This window comes from Cyprinodon tularosa, unplaced genomic scaffold (assembly GCF_016077235.1).
Source record: "Cyprinodon tularosa strain WSP-4 unplaced genomic scaffold, ASM1607723v1 ctg175, whole genome shotgun sequence".
In the NCBI taxonomy this organism is placed as follows: Eukaryota; Metazoa; Chordata; class Actinopteri; order Cyprinodontiformes; family Cyprinodontidae; genus Cyprinodon; species Cyprinodon tularosa.
In genome coordinates this window covers 820,886-842,447 of record NW_024038574.1, presented here as the reverse complement: position 1 = coordinate 842,447, position 21,562 = coordinate 820,886, and the positions used below count along the sequence as shown (strand labels likewise).

General features: G+C 39.6%; 1 protein-coding gene across 1 annotated transcript in view; it reads left to right on the top strand.

Moving 5' to 3' along the window:
- The window catches only part of fam135b (family with sequence similarity 135 member B), a 101,848-nt gene that overhangs the window by 68,202 nt on the left and 12,084 nt on the right, over positions 1-21,562 (top strand). The window contains exons 7-13 of the mRNA XM_038281754.1: positions 434-560; positions 7,120-7,279; positions 11,669-11,718; positions 12,481-12,636; positions 15,054-15,127; positions 15,223-15,377; positions 17,737-19,621. Coding sequence (XP_038137682.1) covers positions 434-560; positions 7,120-7,279; positions 11,669-11,718; positions 12,481-12,636; positions 15,054-15,127; positions 15,223-15,377; positions 17,737-19,621 — 2,607 coding nt within the window. The remainder of the gene's footprint in view (positions 1-433; positions 561-7,119; positions 7,280-11,668; positions 11,719-12,480; positions 12,637-15,053; positions 15,128-15,222; positions 15,378-17,736; positions 19,622-21,562) is intronic.

Genomic DNA, 21,562 nt, shown 5'->3' with positions numbered 1-21,562 from the left:
AAATAGAAAGACGATCAGCCACACACACAAAATGTTATTATTTGATTAATCAAAAAACAGAACATAATATATTAATCAAATCTGGGGAAAAGCAAAAGGTGAAGTTCTAAAAATTATATTTTGTCACTATGATCTTTCTGTGGAAAAAAATATGGTGGATATAGGCAGAGATCCCTGAATATAGGTTATTAATAACTAACGTCTTAACAGATGATTTCAATATCTTTTAAATAAAATATTATTCGGACTGCCATATAGCGCTTTTCTCCTTTTTTAATGCTATTTCTCTAAGTTTTTTAAAAACTCATCTGATCCATTCAACAGACAATGTAATAATGTAGGATTCCGTGTTTGCTGCTCTGTTTGTTTTTCTTTGCTGACACAGAGACACTCAGTCACTGTTAGTTCCTCTATTGTCCTCTATCTTCTGCAGCTTTGCACGCACAGGGAAGGGCTCCTGGCTGGGGAAAGGCTCGCCAGAGAGCGTGAGCGACCCATCTGCTGTTTCTGTAGAGAACCTTGTGTTCGGAGCTGGCTACTGCAAGCCTGTTATCTCTGAGGTATGTTAACCTCTTGAAGGGAAGTCAAAGCCTGTTCTGTCTCTATAAACACCACAGCTGTCCGCTCTCTCCTGGGTATTCTTCAGTGTTGGAAAAAACATACCGTAAATAAACCCCCAACAATATCATGAATGCAATTAGAATGGTATTAACAAGCACTAAGATTCTGATTAGTGAAGTCTTCTGATCTAGATGACAGATTTCTAGTTTCCAGATTCCTCTGAATCTGTTATTGCTTTGATTTTATGTTTTTATTTTATTTTACTTTACATACTCTAATAATCCCAGAGGGAAATTACTTCTCTACCCCAGGGAGCAGTTAAGGGTCTCGCTCAGGGACCCAGAGTGGCAGACTGTGGGAGTGGGGGATCGAACTCACAATCTCAGGATTCAAAGCCCTATGACCTAACCACTACGCCGCTACTCCCCCTTTATAGCTCTACTTTGTGATTTTTTCTCTGTTCATGATCTCACAGTAACCCATAGTGCCCGGCTTGTAGGCATTAAGATGGCCATCTGAAATCAATGGTTGGAATCAATGGGAAGCATTCAGCAGTGTTTTTCATTTCTGTGGTTTATACAGAAGCATGCAAAGGTTATCTTTAGCAATAAAAACATCCAGTAACCTGCACATCTGTGAATAACAAATCAGCACTTTAAAGGTGCATAGTGGGGTTATATGACAGGAACTCACTTATTATGTTGAAAGATTACTGCATCCCTCTGGCATATTATTATTTGCTATTTTTGCAAATAAAGGACACAACGACACTGAAAGTCGGAGTCGGGGCTTGAACCGTCAACCCTTCGATTTCAGGGCAAACTCCTACATCCAACGCCGCTAATCTAGTTAGCACCTTCTGGAAAGCATGGAAAAAATGAAGCCCAAAAATCCAGTGTGGTGTTAGATTCCAAGAAGTATTAGCCTTGAACAGTGCTGGTAACACAGTATGAACGTTGGCATTCATTCAGAAAGTAAAGCTGCAGATTCTTTTTTCCAGCGTTGAGGAACAGCTACAATGCACAACTACGATTAAAGGTTAATCGAGGAGGCTTGGAAGTACAACCACTTGTACAATGCCTCAGACAAATTATATAAAGATGCCAAGGTTCTCGTGACCATCTGCCAAAGTTCAAGCAAGTTCTTGATTAGGCTCCCCCTTGCACTTTGCTGGTAAACTGCTGTGTGTCCCTAGATTCCAGACCGACGGTGTAGAAAAATACCAGCAAAACTAGTTCGCGACCAGACCCAAGGAACATATTATGTGTGCGGCTGCAGAAGTATAATCTGCCCTTAAAGGGGAACACCGTTTATTTTTTTTTAATTGGCCCCTTGAATTTCGGTTTTGTTACATCCAAGTAACATCTTCCTATGGGCAACGAGTTTAAGGCGCAAACTGAACTGTTTGGGCCTTAAACTAACCAGCCAGTGGAAGAGGGCAGGAGCGGGGGAATGGGCTCCACCTTGCCGGAGACTTGAGATGTTCTTGGGAGAGGGAGCAGCTCAGATCCGAAACTGACAAGTAAACAGAAAAAAAAAAACAGCCTTGATCACACCTTCCCACCCTAGTGCCCCCACTAGGGGTGCCAGGTCCCAGGACTACCGGATGACCCAGGAGGTAATTTTGCCTCTCTGCTGCAAAGCTGATAAGATCGAAGTGAAAGGAGAAAATTGGAAACACTGATTGGTCAGTTTTTAATGACCCTCTAGATTTGATTGACAGGTGGTGTCATATAAATTAAAGTAATTTACTACAGGTCATAGGTGACAGATACTTATGAAAACAAATATAAATATCACCTTCCAACAAGAACTAAAATGTTTGAACTTTGTTTAGTTTCCTTTTTTTATCTAGGTACATGTCAAGGTTGATGAACATTTATGTATTATCTATAGATTTGCTGGTTATTATAGTAATGCTTTTTGCCAGTTTTCTCTAATATTTGTAGAGAATTTTTATTTAGAAAGCCAGAACATACATGTGTACAGGCGCACACTGGAGTCAGTTTCTATGTAAAATAATTTTGTTTTACGTTTCTTGCATGTTCTCTAATTACACCAAAGTACAGCTGTAAAGCTGCAGGTTGCATTTTTTTTCTGTGCAAACGTCACAGCCTGCACTGTAAATCTTAATGAGCACCAGAACTCCCCCTCACCCCACCCGCCACCTCCTGGTTTATACCCCTACCCCCAGCTGGGGGCTTTAATAAGCCACACTGGGGGGGTTGGAGGTTGATCAAAGTAACGGGTTCTGCTCACAAGCGCCACGTCCCACATACCTGCAGGTGAAATGTGTTCAAACCTACAGCTCCTCCCTCACCTTTATTTATTTAGAGCTCTTTAACCTGCAGCTATCTTTTTATCACTTTCCCTCCTCACTATGTGGCTTCGTCCTTTTAATTACTTCCTGTTGTTTCTGGAGGAAACACTCATGTGTTTCAGATTTATTTATATGGAACAAAAAGAAACAGCATTCTTACTGACATCAGCATTTAAACAGTTTTTCAGTTTGATTATAAACTGTAAAAAAAAAAAAAGTTGTGCAGAGTACCAGAAATACCAGCTCATGTCATGATAGTAAAGTGAAGTTATCTAGAAACAAATGTCAGGGCGACTGATACTTGCAGCATAATGACTAGTTCTTCCATGAAAATAGTTATTTTTCTTAGTTTCTTAGTCTCAAACTGATCCCAGCAGGCACCCATAAAGAAACAGAAATATTAAGCGTACAGATGTTCCTTCCTGGTTTAGGTTGTAACACACAGTTGGAATTACAGAGCATAAACATGTATGATGACAGGGCCGGTGACTCTACCTGCTCCAGGCAAATTACAGTATATCCTCAGTCCGTCAGTCAGGCTCCCAGAGCTGAGCAGCAGAATTGATGTAAAAACATCACAGCTTTGGGAAGAACTCCTTAGATGACAGAAACCGATCCTCCTGACTGTTGTGTTGTCATATATCCATGAGCTTTTAAGGAAGATCCAAAGCGTGTCTGATCACATCCCTTCAGCTTCCCCACATTTTGTTGCATTTCAGCCACATACACTCACCGGCCACTTTATTAGGTACACCTGTCCACCTGCTCGTTAACACTTAATTTCTAAGCAGCCAATCACATGGCGGCAACTCGGTGCATTTAGGCATGTAGACATGGTCAAGACAATCTCCTGCAGTTCGAACCGAGCATCAGTATGGGGAAGAAAGGTGATTTGAGTGACTTTGAACGTGGCGTGATTGTTGGTGCCAGAAGGGCTGGTCTGAGTATTTCAGAAACTGCTGATCTACTGGGATTTTCACGCACAACCATCTCTAGGGTTTACAGAGAATGGTCCGAAAAAGAGAAAACATCTAGTGAGCGGCAGTTCTGTGGGCGGAAATGCCTTGTTGATGCCAGAGGTCAGAGGAGAATGACCAGACTGGTTCGAGCTGATAGAAGGGCAACAGTGACTGAAATAACCACCCGTTACAACCAAGGTGGGCAGAAGAGCATCTCTGAACGCACAGTACGTCGAACTTTGAGGCAGATGGGCTACAGCAGCAGAAGACCACACCGGGTGCCACTCCTTTCAGCTAAGAACAGGAAACTGAGGCTACAATTTGCACAAGCTCATCGAAATTGGACAATAGAAGATTGGAAAAACGTTGCCTGGTCTGATGAGTCTCGATTTCTGCTGCGACATTCGGATGGTAGGGTCAGAATTTGGCGTCTACAACATGAAAGCATGGATCCATCCTGCCTTGTATCAACGGTTCAGGCTGGTGGTGGTGGTGTCATGGTGTGGGGAATATTTTCTTGGCACTCTTTGGGCCCCTTGGTACCAATTGAGCATCGTTGCAACGCCACAGCCTACCTGAGTATTGTTGCTGACCATGTCCATCCCTTTATGACCACAATGTAGCCAACTTCTGATGGCTACTTTCAGCAGGATAATGCGCCATGTCATAAAGCTGGAATCATCTCAGACTGGTTTCTTGAACAGGACAATGAGTTCACTGTACTCAAATGGCCTCCACAGTCACCAGATCTCAATCCAATAGAGCATCTTTGGGATGTGGTGGAACGGGAGATTCGCATCATGGATGTGCAGCCGACAAATCTGCGGCAACTGTGTGATGCCATCATGTCAATATGGACCAAACTCCCTGAGGAATGCTTCCAGCACCTTGTTGAATCTATGCCACCAAGAATTGAGGCAGTTCTGAAGGCAAAAGGGGGTCCAACCCGTTACTAGCATGGGGTACCTAATAAACTGGCCGGTGAGTGTATATAACAGGTCATATTATTGAGATCTTATGTTGCAGACCAACTAGGGCTGAAAAACGTATCATGATATACACCTTTCATATCCACTGATATTTATTGATTTTTTATTTTGGTTTCAGCGATTATGGAGATAAAGACCATTTTTAATTGTGATTCTAACACCATTTAAACATAGCTAATAAAGCTATATAATGATGTTATAAGGGGGCTGCTCAGTGGGGCAGTGGGTAGCACTTTTTACTGCCGCCTTCAGGCAAGAAGATCAGGGTTCGATTCCCGGCCCAGCTCTTTCTGCATGGAGTTTGCATGTTCTCCCTGAGCATGCATGGGTTCCCTCCGAGTACTCTGGCTTCCTCCTATAGTCCATAAAGCATGACTGTTAATTGGCTTCTCTAAATTCTCCTTAGGTGTGAGTGTGTGTGTGAATGGTTGTTTATCCTGTTTCTCTCTATGTTGCCCTGTGATGGACTGGCGACCTGTCCAGGGTGGACCCCGCCTCTCGCCCATAGATAGTTGGAGTTAGGAACCAGCATCCCTGGAGACCCCACTTGGAATAAGCGTGACAGAAAATGGATGGATGGATGGATGGATGGATCATGTTATTTGACATTTACTAATTTACATACTAGTAACTTATTCTGATTACATACAAACATTTCTGTAATGGGAATCCCTTTATGGGGAAATTCAGTTTCTTCCTTTGACCCATCCCCCTTGGGGAGCAGTGGGCTGCCATTGTTTGGCGCCCGGGGAGCGGTGTGAGGTTAAGGGTTTTGCTGAGTAACGAAGAGTGGAGGCTGTGGGGATCGAACCGGGTACTTGCAACCATCTCAGAGCACATGCGCACTGCTCTAACCACTTTGCCAATTCAATTGCAATTTAGGGTTTCTTGTGGGCGTAGAATTTGTCCTTGTTTTTTTTACACTTTTTTCTTTCGTTTTGTAAGTGAATGTGCTTTATATTAGATTTAAACCAGTCCAGTACTCGACCTGAAACTGACCCAGTTTTCCAAATGCTCTGATAAAAAGGAGTTATCAACAGTGTTTAATGTTGCTCTATGGTCCAATATCAGCAGCTCTTCCACATCTTGCATTATGGATGTCATTTAAAGGAAAAGTCCGGTCAGCAAGGAATAACTAACTGGTCGTTAATTATCCCTAAAACTTAATGAATTAACATAAAAACTATATTTTTTTTTTGTCGCAATCACTGAGTACGACAGTAGACTCCCACCCCACCCCAAAAAAAAAAAAAAAAAAAAAAAAAAAAAAAAAAAAATGTGTCCTCCTTTTCAGAAACCCAAATCTGGTCACCCTACAGTACTGCATACCCTACTACTGGCATACTGTGGCATAAGTAGGGGATCAGCCAACCACTATGCTTTGTTCACATCTTACAGTTATTCATAAAACACAGGACAGAGTAAGGTCGGCTTAGGTAGACCACCATCTTCCTAAGTTTGCAAGTGTACAATACACTTCCTGTTAGATGTGACATTATATGCACGTGAATCCTAGCAACTGGAACCCCCACAGCTGCTAAAGCATTCAGAAAATTTAGTGTCTGAATAAAAATGTTACATATCTTTTAGGTTTTTTTATGTAATATTTTTTTACAAACTAATATATGTATTTGGACACTTTGAGGAGTCTTTCAGAATTTTCATTATATCTGAAAAAGGCTGAATTTAATTTATTGCTTGGAACATAAATGAGAATAAAAGCTGGTGTTAAAGGGTTGATAATAAAAGAAACAAAACACAGGCAAGAAATCACTTCAATTGCTCTGTTTGGCTGCCATCTGGTGGATTTAATGTCAACATTACAGCTCGTGGAAGAAAGGCTAAAAGATTGGGCAACAACGTCTGAGAGCTTCCCATCGTTTCTCATATGGATTGATGTTTTCTTTTTAACCATTTAAAACAACAATCTTATCGTTCTTTATAGGCTCTTTACTCTTTATAAACACTGTTTGACAGACACTGCTGCTCCTCAGTCCTTTTTACAGGCACCCACTTCAGCTGACATGCTTTGCAACCTAATATAGTGAGTTCTCTACGGAGACGTTCCACAAAAAATGTATTGATCTGCTTTTATACCTCACTGTGTTTAAGGGCCATTTGTTTCCAAATAGCTCCCTATTATTGATGCGACTCTGAAGCAGGATTGTGTTACTGCTGGTGCAGAACTGTTGCGGTTGGGCTGTTAAAGCCTGTGAGCGTGTCTGCTAATAAGAGCTGAATGCTTAGCGTGCAGCAGCTCTTATTTCCTGTCCTGTCTCTGTACCTGCAGGGAAGCTTTTATGTGCCCAGTGAAAACTGCCTGCAGAGAGCCCATACGTGGCATCGGAGGCTCTGTCGCCTTCTGCTGGCGGCTCACAGAGGACTGCATGCCTACTGCAGCACACTGGCGGAGGAGATCCCACAGCTCCAGCAGGTTCCATTAGAATCAGGTGATGCTTTGTATGTTATTCATATGGTTTAAATGAACCTTGTTAAAGGTATAGAGGAGGATTTTCGCAAATTTTTGAAAAGAAAATCAAAATTTCCTGCCAATAGTGTTATTGGAATCCAGGACAAGACCTTATGACCTTTGTAAAATTAAAACATATGGATATTTGATGGCATATATTAATGTTAATGTTATAACAAGAAACAACAATTTGCCCAAATATATTAAGAGAAATAACAACAGTGCTTCTATAAGAAATTCATGAAAAACACACTGAAAGTAAAAGAAACACATTTTTTTTTTTGGGGTACAACATAACCTTAGGGGCATTAATGCTAATACTGGTTTATTAACCTTAAATATAACTGTTAACAAGGCTTATTACTTACGTTTTAAGTTTTCAATTAGCTTTTTACCTTTTTTTTTGGCTTGTTTACTTTTTTTCAACTTAATTTCCAGTAGGTAATATATCATTCAAGGGCTCATCTAATTGGCCAAATGCCAAAATAAGATGTAGAGCCATGTAGCAGTATCTTTGCTGAAAGGCTGGATGTAGATCTAGTGCTTCTAGACCTCACTGAGGGACTAAACACCTCTTGAGCATGCACGACCGCATTTCTCCTCGTGCTCTGTGTAAAACTTGCTGTTTGCATCGCTCAAGCTTATTTTTAAAAGAAGATTCGCAACTTAGCTACTATAAGGATGAGCACGAAGGTCTGCCTTACGTAAACATATCACCAGAATGATCGACAATTAGGAGGACGAATTATTTTGATGATCCACCTGAAAAAAAGAACGTCCTCCACTCTTTAACTGGATGCTCAATTCTTGTTTTTTTTTTGTACAGATTTAAGTTAAATTTTTGTTCAAATACCTGTAACTATCTCCAAAAAAAATAAAGGTTCATCTCCTGTAGTATAACTGCACTTAAGCCTATAGTGAAATCAAAAGAGTTCTACTCCTTTAAAGGAATAGTACACCCAAAACATGATTAGCCTTCATTTTCTACTCACCCCCATGCTGAACAACACTCTGGAGTACTTTTTTGATATCTCAAATGCATCTGGAGATCTGGGAGGCTTCTTGCTGTCTGCTGACATTCAAATAATGGAGGTCTATGGTGACCGAGACAGAAAGGTCCATAAAAGTCCACAAAAAACGTGTCAATATTCCTCCATACTGCTCGTCCAATGTATTCCAAGTGTCCTGAGTGGGTAGCATCCAGAATTTACTCGAAACTAAGTCATTTAGAATGTTTTTAGAGCATAAACAGTAGTGTATAGGATTTCCTAAGAAACCAGCGCATTCAGCTCGGCAAAGAACTCATGCTCTTCCTCAACACTGAAGTCCTCAGACATTTTTCTTTCGTTGTTTCTTTCTTTGCACAGGTAAACAGCACATTTCTTCTTCTACGCTTGCATTATCGTCAGAGCAGATGCTGAATGCGCACTTTCATCTGGTTTGGTCTGCCGCAGTTTCCGTAGCGTCGTGAGCGCGCAGGCGCGCGCTTTTAGGAAATCCTATTCACTACTGTTTATGCTCTAAAAACATTATAAATGACTTCGTTTCGAGTAAATTCTGGATGCTACCCACTCAGGACACTTGGAATACATTGGACGAGCAGTATGGAGGAATATTGACATGTTTTTTGTGGACTTTTATGGACCTTTCTGCCTCGGGCACCATAGACCTCCATTATTTGAATGTCAGCAGACAGCAAGAAGCCTCCCAGATCTCCAGATGCATTTGAGATATCAAAAAAGTACTCCAGAGTGTTGTTCAGCATGGGGGTGAGTAGAAAATGAAGGCTAATCATGTTTTGGGTGTACTATTCCTTTAAGCCTATAGTGAAATCAAAAGAGTTCCCCTCCTTTAAGGTATGTTTTCTTTTTTTTATCAAACCAATGTAATTATCAGACAAAGATAACCTGAGTTAATGTGCTTTTGATTTGTGAGTCACTGCAAACTTGACCCAAACATGCCAGAAATGAAGGATCCAGGCGAAAATGTTTCTTTTATGGAGTCTGGGATCAGCTCGCCACAGTTCCATCATGCTGCCATCATGGTTAACTAAAGGCCTTAAAATGAAAAATGACTTTGATTTTTTTTCTATTTTATTTTATTTTTTACCAAATTGAAAGATGAGGAAGGACTTCCTCTGATCTTGAATATTTTGGTTCAGGACATGCACGTCTTTTGCTTTAAAGATGTTTGTATCCTACTTGAGATTGTCAGACTGGTCCCATAGTATGCAGTTTATTATTTTTTTTTTCATTCTGTAGGATTAAAGGAAATCCATTACGAGTCTTGCTAGTGTCAGTTAAGGGGGGCATCCTTAGTTTACAGCAGAGATCTGCAGCTCTGTTATGGCATCTTTAATGTGTTTCTTCCTGCCAGTATCTTACAGCCATCTGTAGGATGATGGATCGTTTCTCGAACCTTTACCTGGAATCTGAGCCAAAACAACTAGAAAAGAGATAAAAAACCAGATTAAACAGACAATCGAACACAGGTGTCCATTAAAAAACAGAAGTCAATGAAAATGCTGAAGGAAATATATATTATATTTCCCTCTGTCCAAGATCCCTTATATGATGCTCAATTATGAAGAAAATAAACATCAATGATTCATTTTTAACACTTGTCAGAGTTTAACATTCACTTCACTACATCAGATAAAGGAACATTCATCTTTAAAAAAATAAATAAATTTTTTTTGATTTTCTTTTTTTTCTCAAATTGAAAGATTATGAATGACTTATTTCATCTGATTTTGAATATTTTGGTTTTGAGATGTTTTTATTCTACTTCAGATTGTCAGACTGGTCCCATAGTATGCATTCTATTTTTTTTTTCCGAAGCTCTATGCGCTAACCACTAGGCTGCCACTCCCCTTAAAAGGGAAAATTATTAATTTTCATGGAGAGCAAATTTATTTTGGGATTATTTTAATCTTGTAGAATAAATTAATAATTTAATAATGCATTTTAGATCACTGGAGTCTTTAAAAAAAGACTCCCATTGGTCATAAAAGTGGGCTGGTTAGCCGCCTATCATGACCAATGGGGTCTTTTTGGCTTCAATTCTTTTTGCCTTTTTGTTAGCTTGCATCTTAAAGTCCCGCCGGATTCTCGGTTGGTTATTATGAAGCCTCAGCGGAAGTTCAAATGAAGAAACTAAACTACCTGCATCATCAGAGGCTCACCTGTTTCTGACCCAAACCAGTTCATCTTAAAAGGTCTTCAGGTCCACGACCCAGACTGCTGCGCAGTCAGATGCGCTGTGTCTTATTTTGGCTCAGATTCTCATGTATCTGTTCATGCATATTAAAATAAAATTCAGCGCTAATGTTTCCTAACCAGTTCTGAGCACCAAAACCTTAACATTATTGTATAAATACAATTCTTCTAATTGTCTTTTTCTTTCTTTGTCTTTCTTTGTTTGACATTCTCCTTTTTCTCTTGGGTTCTCAGGTTTATAGCAGGGGGTGTCCTGATACAATTATTTCAATATCCAATATTGCAGATTTGAGAATTTCCTGATACCAGTATTGAACTGATACGATATTAGCATGAATCATACGGGCTTTTATTACTAATTTTATACTGTAAAATGTAAGAAAAGCCCCAATCAAGTAATATTACTGAAACAAAGAACAAAAGTCAACAACCAACCAACCCTTTTTTTTAACAGAAGCAGGGTGTTTCTCTCAGCATGAAAATATCAGAGATTTTAGGGACCGGCCAATAAAATCTGATTTTTATTATTTTTTTTGGCTACTATCGGACGGATATCCGATATTAATTTCAGATGGGGATACTATTAGTTTACAGCAGAGGTGTGTCGGAAAATTTTACCAGCAGCTCTGTTAGGATATTTTTCATGTGTTTCTTCCTGCCAGTATATTACAGCCATCTGTAGGATGATGGATCGTTTCTAGAACCTTTACCTGGAATCTGAGCCAAAACAATTAGAAAAGAGATAAAAACCAAACAAATCAAACAGATAAAACAAACAAAAGTGTCCATTAAAAAACAGAAGTCAATGAAAATGCTGAATACATACAGAGGGACTGAAGAAAAAATTAATTTCCCTCTGTCCAAGATCCCTTCACTTCACTATATCAGATAAAAGAACAGTCATGTTAAAAAATAAAATAAAATACAGTGAGGAGAGAGAAGATAAATTAAAGGGTTTAGTTAAAAAAATAACAGTTATGAATATAAAACAGAATTCTAGATGTAGAAACAGGCAGTATTACCAAAACACCTGCAAATATTTGATTTATATTACAGTAATTTGATCTTTTACTTTGGACAAATGTTAAGTCAATTTATCGTCCTGCTCGGTTTCTTTCCACTAATCTCTGCAAATACTTTATTTTCCACAGAGGTGCTGCCTGTAGAAGAAATCCTAAATCAGCTCTCCATAGAGTTACAGGTAAGTCCAAAAACTAACATACATCTACATTTTAGAATATAGCTGTTTAGTGAGATAGACAGACATACAGATAGATCAGATAATCACTGAGTCCTTATAGATAAAGCTACACATTTGTGCACCAATGCTGTCTAAATTAATCATTTATTGTTTTGCATAATTTTGAGTTGATTAATTGTTCTTGTTTTTTTTGTTTGTTTGTTTGTTTTTTACACTGAAGACTTTTTTGCAGAGGATTAACTTTCCCTTCTCCTCCATTAAGCACAAAAAATAGAAATATTTAAATAGCATCTTTAATGATGTGATTAATTAACCAATGTGCATTTTTTGTCTGTTTATTGTTGATATTCTAACAATCAAAATGTCAAAAAAAGATAACAGCTAAAAGTACCACTGCTGCCACCCTCTGGATTAGAGGGGAATTGTTATTTTTCTCTACTCTAGGTAGGGAGTTATGTCCACATGGGAGCGGCAGAGATTATTCTTCCCAACTTGCTTCTAAATCTGCTGGTTTTTGATGCCAAGGAGCCAAAATGTGTCACTTTTGATCAAAGTGCTCTATTTTTCATCATAGTGATTTTAACTAACTATGTGGTCGAGCTGTTTCTTACACACAAACGAGCTTCATCAAAGGACATATAATGTTAATAGGTGTGAGCTGAGCAGGAAACACACAGCTCCTAAAATAGATTGATCCAAGCTGTACTGCTGATGACCTTCCTGCTGATTCTGGTTTAAATTAGATGAATGCATGTTTCTCAGCTGCAGGAGGGCCATGAGAAAGTAGCCGAGCAGATCAGCAGGGACGTGAGCCAGCTATGCTCCCAGCTGGCTGAGCTGTGGAGCCATTTCCTGGAAGTCGCCGTGCTCAACCCCTACATCCTGTCCTATCTGACCCAAGAGCATCACACACTTAGGGTGAGTTTCAAAATAATAATAAAAAAAAGAAATCCGCCAATGACATCTTGCTGAGTTACTGTGTAATAGAAGCGAGTGCAGATTATATTTGATATGATCCCTTTTGTGTGAAAAAACAGGTTTATCTGAAAAAAACTAAATAATAAAATGTTTTTTTTATTATTTTAGTTAGTCGCTATAAAAAAAATGAAGCTCATAAATTACATTTATTAATTTCAAGTAAGTTAATTTTTGTTGAAATAAGTGTTCTTTCCCTTGATTTTGTCAGTTCAGTGAGACAATTTGCCAATGTGAGTTTGGTTATTTCGTAATCCAGATAATAATTATAATTTTGACTAACTTTGAGTTACAATGACTATCAGAATCAGAAATACTTTAATAATCCCAGAGGGAAATTACTTTTATTACATGCTCCAGTTACAGTTTTATATAATATATACACACATCCAACTATACAATATAATAAAGATAAAAAAATAAGAATAAAAAGAGATAAAATATATACACATATAGCTCTTCTGTATATATATCTGTACGTATATCTATGCATATGTAAAAAACTAAATCCAAATAAAGTGAAAATCCAAGTAAAGTGATAAATCCAAGTAAAGTGATACGTGGCGTGCAAAAATAGTGCATAAATGTCAATTCCAGATATGTCACAGTTTAAATGAGGAATAAGGTGAGATCATTCAAGATACCTCAAAAGGCTTTTTGATTCTCCATAATGTGATGAAAATAACTGTTATTTTCACTAGTCATAATAAGAATTCTGATATCTTAAAGTATCATTTAGGGCAGTCAAAATGTAGTTTTTCTTTGTCAAAACTCTGTTTGATAACTTACAAGTAATTACGCATAGTCATAAGAAGCTTTTATGTTAAAATGGCCTGCCATATTTATTGCTCGTAGGGGATGATCACACAATGATACAACTCGGAAAATGTATGCAAAGAAATGGGTTTGAAAAATTGTGTGGCACATAATAGTCATACCACTACCTCACCGTTGTTCCTCACCTACTACCGGTACACTTTAATGTAAAAGTCAATCCAACTGTATATAAGATATCCTGATTTTACATATGTCACCTCAAATCTCTGTGTTACTCCCTTGGATTTTTTTTTTTATTTCTTATTTTTATTTATTTTTTAATTTATTTGTATTTATTTTTTATTCCTAATGCACCTTTTCCTCCTTGTTTGCACCTTTTTTAATTACTATGCCAATATGTGACGAGTGAATTTCTCCGCGATGAGATCAATAAAGCTCATCTAATGTAATCTAATTTTTTTATATCTTTTGTATCACTTTAACCGGTGTATAAAATATATATTTAAGATAAACAAACAATGCTTAGGGCCCAGGTAAAGCCTGGCAGGTCACTGGTTTTGCAAACCAATGGCAAAACCATGCAGAAAGATGCTCATGCACCACCGTTTTTCGACACTTTGACAAGAATAAAAAAATCCAGTCTGGACTGCCTGATGGTGTCTCCAATTTCTTTTAAGGCAATACAAGATTTTTTATTTATTTTTTTATCCGTATATGCATGTAAATATATAGTAGTGTAATAGGGAATAATGAAAAAAATATTAGCAATGTGTAGCAACAGGTTGGGCGGTCAGTACACTTGTCTACAGTGATAAACCTGTAGCTGCTAAATGCCCTGTTTACTTCCAGCATGCTCTCAGTTACCCAAAAGAAACCTGAACCCTTGAAATGTTCAGCTGACAAATAAAGGATCTTTAATTCCAGAACAAAAGCAAATAAACTTTCATAATAGAAACATCTTTGCACCTCCAATAACTACGGATGATAAAATATATAATGAAAATTAAATGCGTTATAGAAAGTCTCACTGATGCCTTCTTTTCAGAAATACTAGAATATCTGGCTTATTAGAAAATTGAGAAACAGCCTGGATCCAGTAGCTAAAGCCATCCATCTAGTCAGGCTAATGTAGTGTCCAGAGTAATTTCTTTCTGATCACTGGACTGTAAAATAGGATAGCCGTATGTTCCTCACTGCAGTAGCTCATAGGACTTTATTATGCTTCACTGTTTTATCTCACTTATCTGCAAACAATGAACATGTAGGCCTCTGTATTTAATTACCCCAGGAGGGTACAGTCATGCCTCTTCTCTCTGGGAGAGTTAGGGTTTCAATTAACACTTATTTTCTAATTACTGTCAAAGGAAATACACAAGAAAGTGTGTTGGCGGTGATCTGGGTGTCATGCTCACTTACTGTTAGAGTTGATGCATTTCTAATTAGACAAAGATTTGCTCTGTTGCACAGACTGTAGGGGCTGGATTTTTTTCTCTTTGCTTCTATTTTAATCACCTCTTGTGCTTAAGACGGTAAATAGAGACTGAGTTGAAAATATTTTTCTTTCTTGTGTTTGGAAATACCAGGTGAGAAGGTTCTCTGAGGCATATTTCTTCACTCAACACCCAAAAGAGGTCTGTCTGACATTTCAAGAAGAGCTGTAAGTTTATGTACTTTCATAAAGCTGCTGATTTGAGCTGAGAGAGTTTGTTAGATTTCTTAAACATTTCTTGTTGTTATTTTTGTTTTTTTTAGAATCAACAGACATGGCAAGATAGCTGCAGAAGTCCGTAGCTCATACTACTTGACCAAAATGCCTCCTTTACCTGTCGAGTGCCTGGACATTGATGGAGACTGGAATAGTTTGCCCATCATCTTTGAGGACAGATATGCTGATTCTCTGCAGACAGGTAGCACAGGTTCTACAGCAAGCATTCCCTTTCTAAATTCTCAGTGATGCGGGTCACGGCAACAGCAAAACAGGGTTTATTCAAGGAATAGTGCACCCAAAACAGGATTAGCCTTCATTTTCTACTCACCCCCATGCTGAACAACACTCTTGAGTACTTTTTTGATATCTCAAATGCATCTGGAGATCTGGGAGGCTTCTTGCTGTCTGCTGACATTCAAATAATGGAGGTCTATGGCGCCCGAGGCAGAAAGGTCCATAAAAGTCCACAAAAAACGTGTCAATATTCCTCCATACTGCTCGTCCAATGTATTCCAAGTGTCCTGAGTGGGTAGCATCCAGAATTTACTCGAAACAAAGTCATTTAGAATGTTTTAGAGGATAAACAGTAGTGTATAGGATTTCCTGAAAGCGCGCGCCTGCAAGTTCACGACGCTACGGAAGCCGGCAGACCAAACCAGCGCATTCAGCTCGGCAAAGAACTCATGCTCTTCCTCAACACTGAAGTCCTCAGACATTTTTCTTTCGTTGTTTCTTTCTTTGCACAGGTAAACAGCACATTTCTTCTTCTACGCTTGCATTATTGGCAGAGCAGACGCTGAATGCGCACTTTCATCTGGTTTGGTCTGCCGGCTTCTGCGCGCGCTCAGGAAATCCTATACACTACTGTTTATGCTCTAAAAACATTCTAAATGACTTCGTTTCGAGTAAATTCTGGATGCTACCCACTCAGGACACTTGGAATACATTGGACGAGCAGTATGGAGGAATATTGACACGTTTTTTGTGGACTTTTATGGACCTTTCTGCCTCGGGCACCATAGACCTCCATTATTTGAATGTCAGCAGACAGCAAGAAGCCTCCCAGATCTCCAGATGCATTTGAGATATCAAAAAAGTACTCCAGAGTGTTGTTCAGCATGGGGGTGAGTAGAAAATGAAGGCTAATCATGTTTTGGGTGTACTATTCCTTTCAGAGGCAACAGTGCGAGATGACAGAATTGACAAATAATCCTGAATAGGTGTCAAAACCTCTAAGCGAAAGTCCCATTTGCCTCCTATTTAAGCCTGTATGTGATACAGGAAGCATTAGCCCCATTTACACTCGAAACCGACACTTTCTTGTGTGCACGGTAACCGATATAACTGAAGAGTATAAATCGCATGCAAAACTGAACTGGAACGTGCTATACAACCAAACCATGCTAACCTGGTACTAGTTCATCAATAGGGCTCGGTGCGGTTCAGTTCTGGCTCAGTTCTCAGATAACAAAGAGTGCATGAGCAGACTGCGTCATCTCCTTCCAGTCAGCCTCTGTAATTATGAAATTTCAGCCATTCATGAAAATACTAGCTTCCCTACCGTGCCTCACGATTTCCGGTGATGATTCTACTTAGCAGTGAGATTAACCTCAACGTCTGTCGTTGTTTCCTGGGTCTGTAAGCCCTGATTAGACTATCGTTTGTCGTATCTACTTCCCAAAAGCCGACTATGTCAGGTAAATTCACAAAAAGCTGCCTTCTTCGCCTGACTCTCCTAGCTTTGTGAGACCATCCTGATATGGTGAGCTTTCTAGGTTTCACTCGCTAATCAGTCTGGAGACTCTCCATTAAAGAAAATTTGGAGTCGTTCACCAAACGAACGTCCAATCAGCGTTGGCTTTGAGGCGGGTTGAGGTGTGACGCAACGAGAAGCACGACAGTGCAGTCTAAAGAACATGGCGGCTTCAGCTGATGAAACTAGCGTTAGCGTGGCTATCGAGCAAGTTTTATCGGAATTACAGAGTATTTCTTCACAGAAAGAAGAGCAAAACACTGCTCTGGAGGCTTTTCTCAGAGGAAAAGATGTTTTTGCTCTTCTCCCGACTGGTTTCGGCAAGAGTACCCTGGCTTGTGGTTGTGTTTTTGTCGTCATCTGTTAGTACGTCATATGCTTCGTTGATCTGATTGGTTTATTTAGCCCGTCTATCACCAATAGGCCAATCAGCTAACCAGTATTTTCGCCCCTTCCCAAAATTACTTCAACGGAAGGTTTCCAGATGGATATGCGGAGCAAATCCATCTGGCGGAGTCAGGTTATGACTCTCCGCAAACAACGAAATATCACAATTACAATCTAACTTCCTGAATGCTACGGCCTCTGCCATGTTGATTTGCTTGTTTTAGAGAGCAGTAGTACAGAAGATCGTGACTAGGAGGCGAGGAACCATGCTAGCATGGTGTGTAAACGGTCATAAGGAACCAAGTTCGACACGTTTAACAGATCCAAGCTCAGTCCGAACTCGGCGCAGATCGGTTTTCACAGGGTAGTGTAAATGGGGCTATTTATACAGATTGTGTTTTTTTGTTTTGTTTTGCAGAAGCTGTATCACATGTGCCAACTAGAGACAGAATTGGCTTACAGTCACCCGTCCAGTGTCCTGCTCAAAGGATTCTTCATAGCAGCATTGAAGCCATATCGCCAGCGTTATCCCAGCATTCCTTGGAGACTGAAGAATGCAGGGAGCTGCCTGAGCATAACCCAGACATAGCGAATTGTAGTCCAAATAACATTGTCTGTAGCAGTGCTCTAAACCCGGCAGAGCAGAGTCTGGAACATTCTGAGGTTTCAGAACAGAACTTAAAGGAACCAGAAGAAAGTCAAGGCACTGATACGGCTACATATATTAAAGATGATCCTTCCTCTAAAATTAATCTCCTCACTGATTGTACGGACAGTGGTAAGGAATCTCCTGTTCTCAATGGAAAAGAAAATATCTCTATACCTTTTGATAGTAACATTAGTGCAACAAAAGAAGAAGAAAACACTGAAGAGGACAGTGACAGCGCTTTACCATTGAATCAGTCTATTGACGATGACAGCGAAGACGCTCCCATGAACAGCCTGCTGACCTCCACTGTTAGTCCTGCTCTACTGCCGTTAGCAGGAGACATCAGAAGAGAAATGACTCCCAGTGGAGGTTTAAGAAGCTCAAAGATCATGAAGCGGTCATCATCTGTAATTTCAGATTCGGGTATTGAAAGCGAGCCCAGTTCGGTGGCATGGCCTGTGGAAGCTGCACTTCGTGAACGACCATCTCTAGATTTTTCTAGTGAGCGGGAGATCCCAAAGCAAATGGTGATCGACCACCCAGTCCATCGCAGCTGCCTGGAAGGCCTGCGAATGGAGAGCAACAGCAGCCTACCGAGTGGAGGCATACAGGCCTCCCTTACCTCAATTAGCTCGTTGCCTTACGAAGAGGACCAGCAACAGAGGAAACTCAGCAAACTGACCAAGTCTGTCTCTGCACCGCAAATAAGTAGCCCCGAAGATGCAGAGGAAGATCAGGTTCTTATCAGTTTGGAAAAAGAAAGAATGAGAGCAGTACAGCACCAGGATTTTCTTACTATGAACACTAAAACGGCATTAGAGCAGGCAGAGATGCCTCCGCTCAGCATAAACACCGACCACATTGATATGGACATGGGCTCTACAAATTCAAACTCTCAGCAGGATCTGCCAGAGACCTGCAGAAGAAAGTCGGTGTTAAGTGGTGCGTCTGATGTGTTACTTTCCCCAAGCTCTAGAGAAAAGCTTTATGTACAGACGAGTGTTGTCATTGAAAGCAGTTTGGATGAAAATAAACATCAATCACACATGAGTAGAGAAAGTGCTTCGGTGGAAGATGTGCATCTCCAGGAATCAGAAATAGCTCCCTGTAGCTGCCAAAACAAACCATGTGTGTGTGAAAGTCCGCCGGAGCAGGACAGAAGTAGCTGCAAAGATGATTGTCAGAGTTTTCATCAGAGTGAGCAGGGAGACATTGATGAGGGAAGTCTGGATCCTTCACAGATGCCCCTGACATCGTCACAGTCCAACAATCTTACCAGCAGGAGCAACATCAGACCAAGTGACCTCACAGGGCTGAAGGCCATGGAAATAACATCACCTGCTACCCTCAATAGAGCATCAACAAGTGATAAAGATCCTTTGGACTGTCAGAATAAACCCTCGAGAATTCCCAACTCCGGCTTGGCCTTCGTGAATAAGAAGATGGTGGAGGTGGTAAACATGTCGGTGTCCTGTGCTCCGACTTGTCTGCCGTTTTCTTCCGTCCTGAGAGACTCTCCTTCTATCAGTGGAATATCTGCTCGACAAAGTTCCTCACCAATTACCCATCAGCCACTGGGCTCCTTCGGTATCATCTCCTCATCTTCACACAGCCCCTTAACCATGGATCAGGAAACCAACGAACGGATGCTGAAGTGAGTTACAACACTTGGCAAATTTATCGGGAGAAATTTAAAATAAAAAAGCAAACATTGTTTTTTAAACATTTAAAGCAGTTTTATTTTTATTTTTAAACATAGATAGCTGCAGAATAATAAGTAATGTCCAAATTATTTCCCATGTATGATGCAAGCAGCCAAATTAAAACGTATTGTGCCTTTTTGCAGCTATGTATTGTCACACCTTGCTGTTTTATGTATATATTTCCATTATTGTTGAAATCAAACAACACATTTTCTAAATGAAAATCTGTAAAAGAAAAAATATGCAATCAAGGAATGAAATTTAGAAAAACTTTGCTGTTTTCTCTGAGCACATAAGAAAAATCTCCCTCCATCCTTTTTGTACTCATACCAAAGCCTCCTTCTTGACGAAAATTTAATTTTTTTGATATTTTTGCATGTCAGTTTGCTCCTGACTTTTAGAAGTACGATTTTGAAAACTGCTTTGCATGTGGTAAATGTTTAAATTTAATATCCTTCACCCATGAATTTGCACAGTTTGATATTAGAATATTATCTGCATAATAATATTCTAAAATAGAAAAGAAAATGTGCGCACATTGCCTGCAGGACATCAAATGCAAATCACTTTGCACCTTTCTTAAATACCTGGTCTGCGCATATGAAACTTCTGAAGATCAGGCCAGGACCTTATAAGCCTCCAAACTGTGTTGCAGGTTTGTTATCCAGTAGGAGAAAAAAAATTAACTAGAGCTAAAATGAGACAGTTTAGATCAAAGCATATTGTCGTGTTAAAATGTCGCAGTCTAAGCCTAGACCAGGGGTAACCAATTGAAAATCAGCGGGGTCCAAATAAAGAAAATCAACAACCAGTAAAGGTCTGGAGGCATTTTTAATTATAATCTGTTACTTTAAACAGCATTTAACACTGAAATAAAGTACAGGTATTTATGCATCCATGTTATACATTGATTTTTTTTATTAAAAAACATAAAAAAATTAGGACATTTTTCCATTTTAAAATCTAAAGTGTTTTTTGAAGTATAGAACAACAATTGTTCAGCTTGGTATATAGACAATTTCCTGATTCACATATTTTATAAAACACAGTTTGTTGTTTTTTCTGTCTTTTTTCAGAGAAGTGGGTTTTATGCTGACCTGCAAGGCTTTACCTCAGCAGCAGGCTGAGCCAAACATACTCAAAATGTGCAAGGTCATCTTTCAATTCAATTCAGTTTAATTCTATAGCGCCAATTCTCAACACATGTCATCTCAAGGCACTTTACAGTTCACAAGATCATAGAGTCAGATTGATTCAAAGTTTTCTATCTAAAGAAAACCAGTTGAATACATCGACTCATTGATTCGAAGGCAATCCCTCACACTTAAGTATGATTGTAGCGACAGTGGAGAGGAAAAACTCCCTTATAACAGGAAGAAACCTCCAGCAGAACCAGACTCAGTGTGAGCGGCCATCTGCCGAGGCCGACTGGGGTTCAAGGAGACAGAAGCAGAGATACAAAAAGCAGCTGTAAAAGGCGGCCCCGTCCAGGAAACACACAGCCAGGCAGATGAGCTCTGAGCCAGCTCTATAAGCAAAGGTGTTTATGGCAGCAGCATAGCTGATATTTGTCTCGAGGACGGTGTCACAGCCAAACAGGAACAGACGAGGCAAAGCTACTATGTGACAAAAACAGAGAGAGCAGATTATTAGAGTTGAACTAACAGATTATGCAGATTGGGAGAATAGAGATAGAATGAAACAGAAAGATGAAACAGGGGTCCCTATGTCCTCCAGCAGTCTAAGCCTATGGCAGCATAACTATAGAGATAGCTCAGGATAACCTGAGCCACTCTGACTATAAGCTTTATCAAAAAGGAACATTCTCCCACTCTGCAGAATCTGTTAATTAAATCTCTAACGTTCTGCTCTCTCTTCTTTTTCTCATAGTA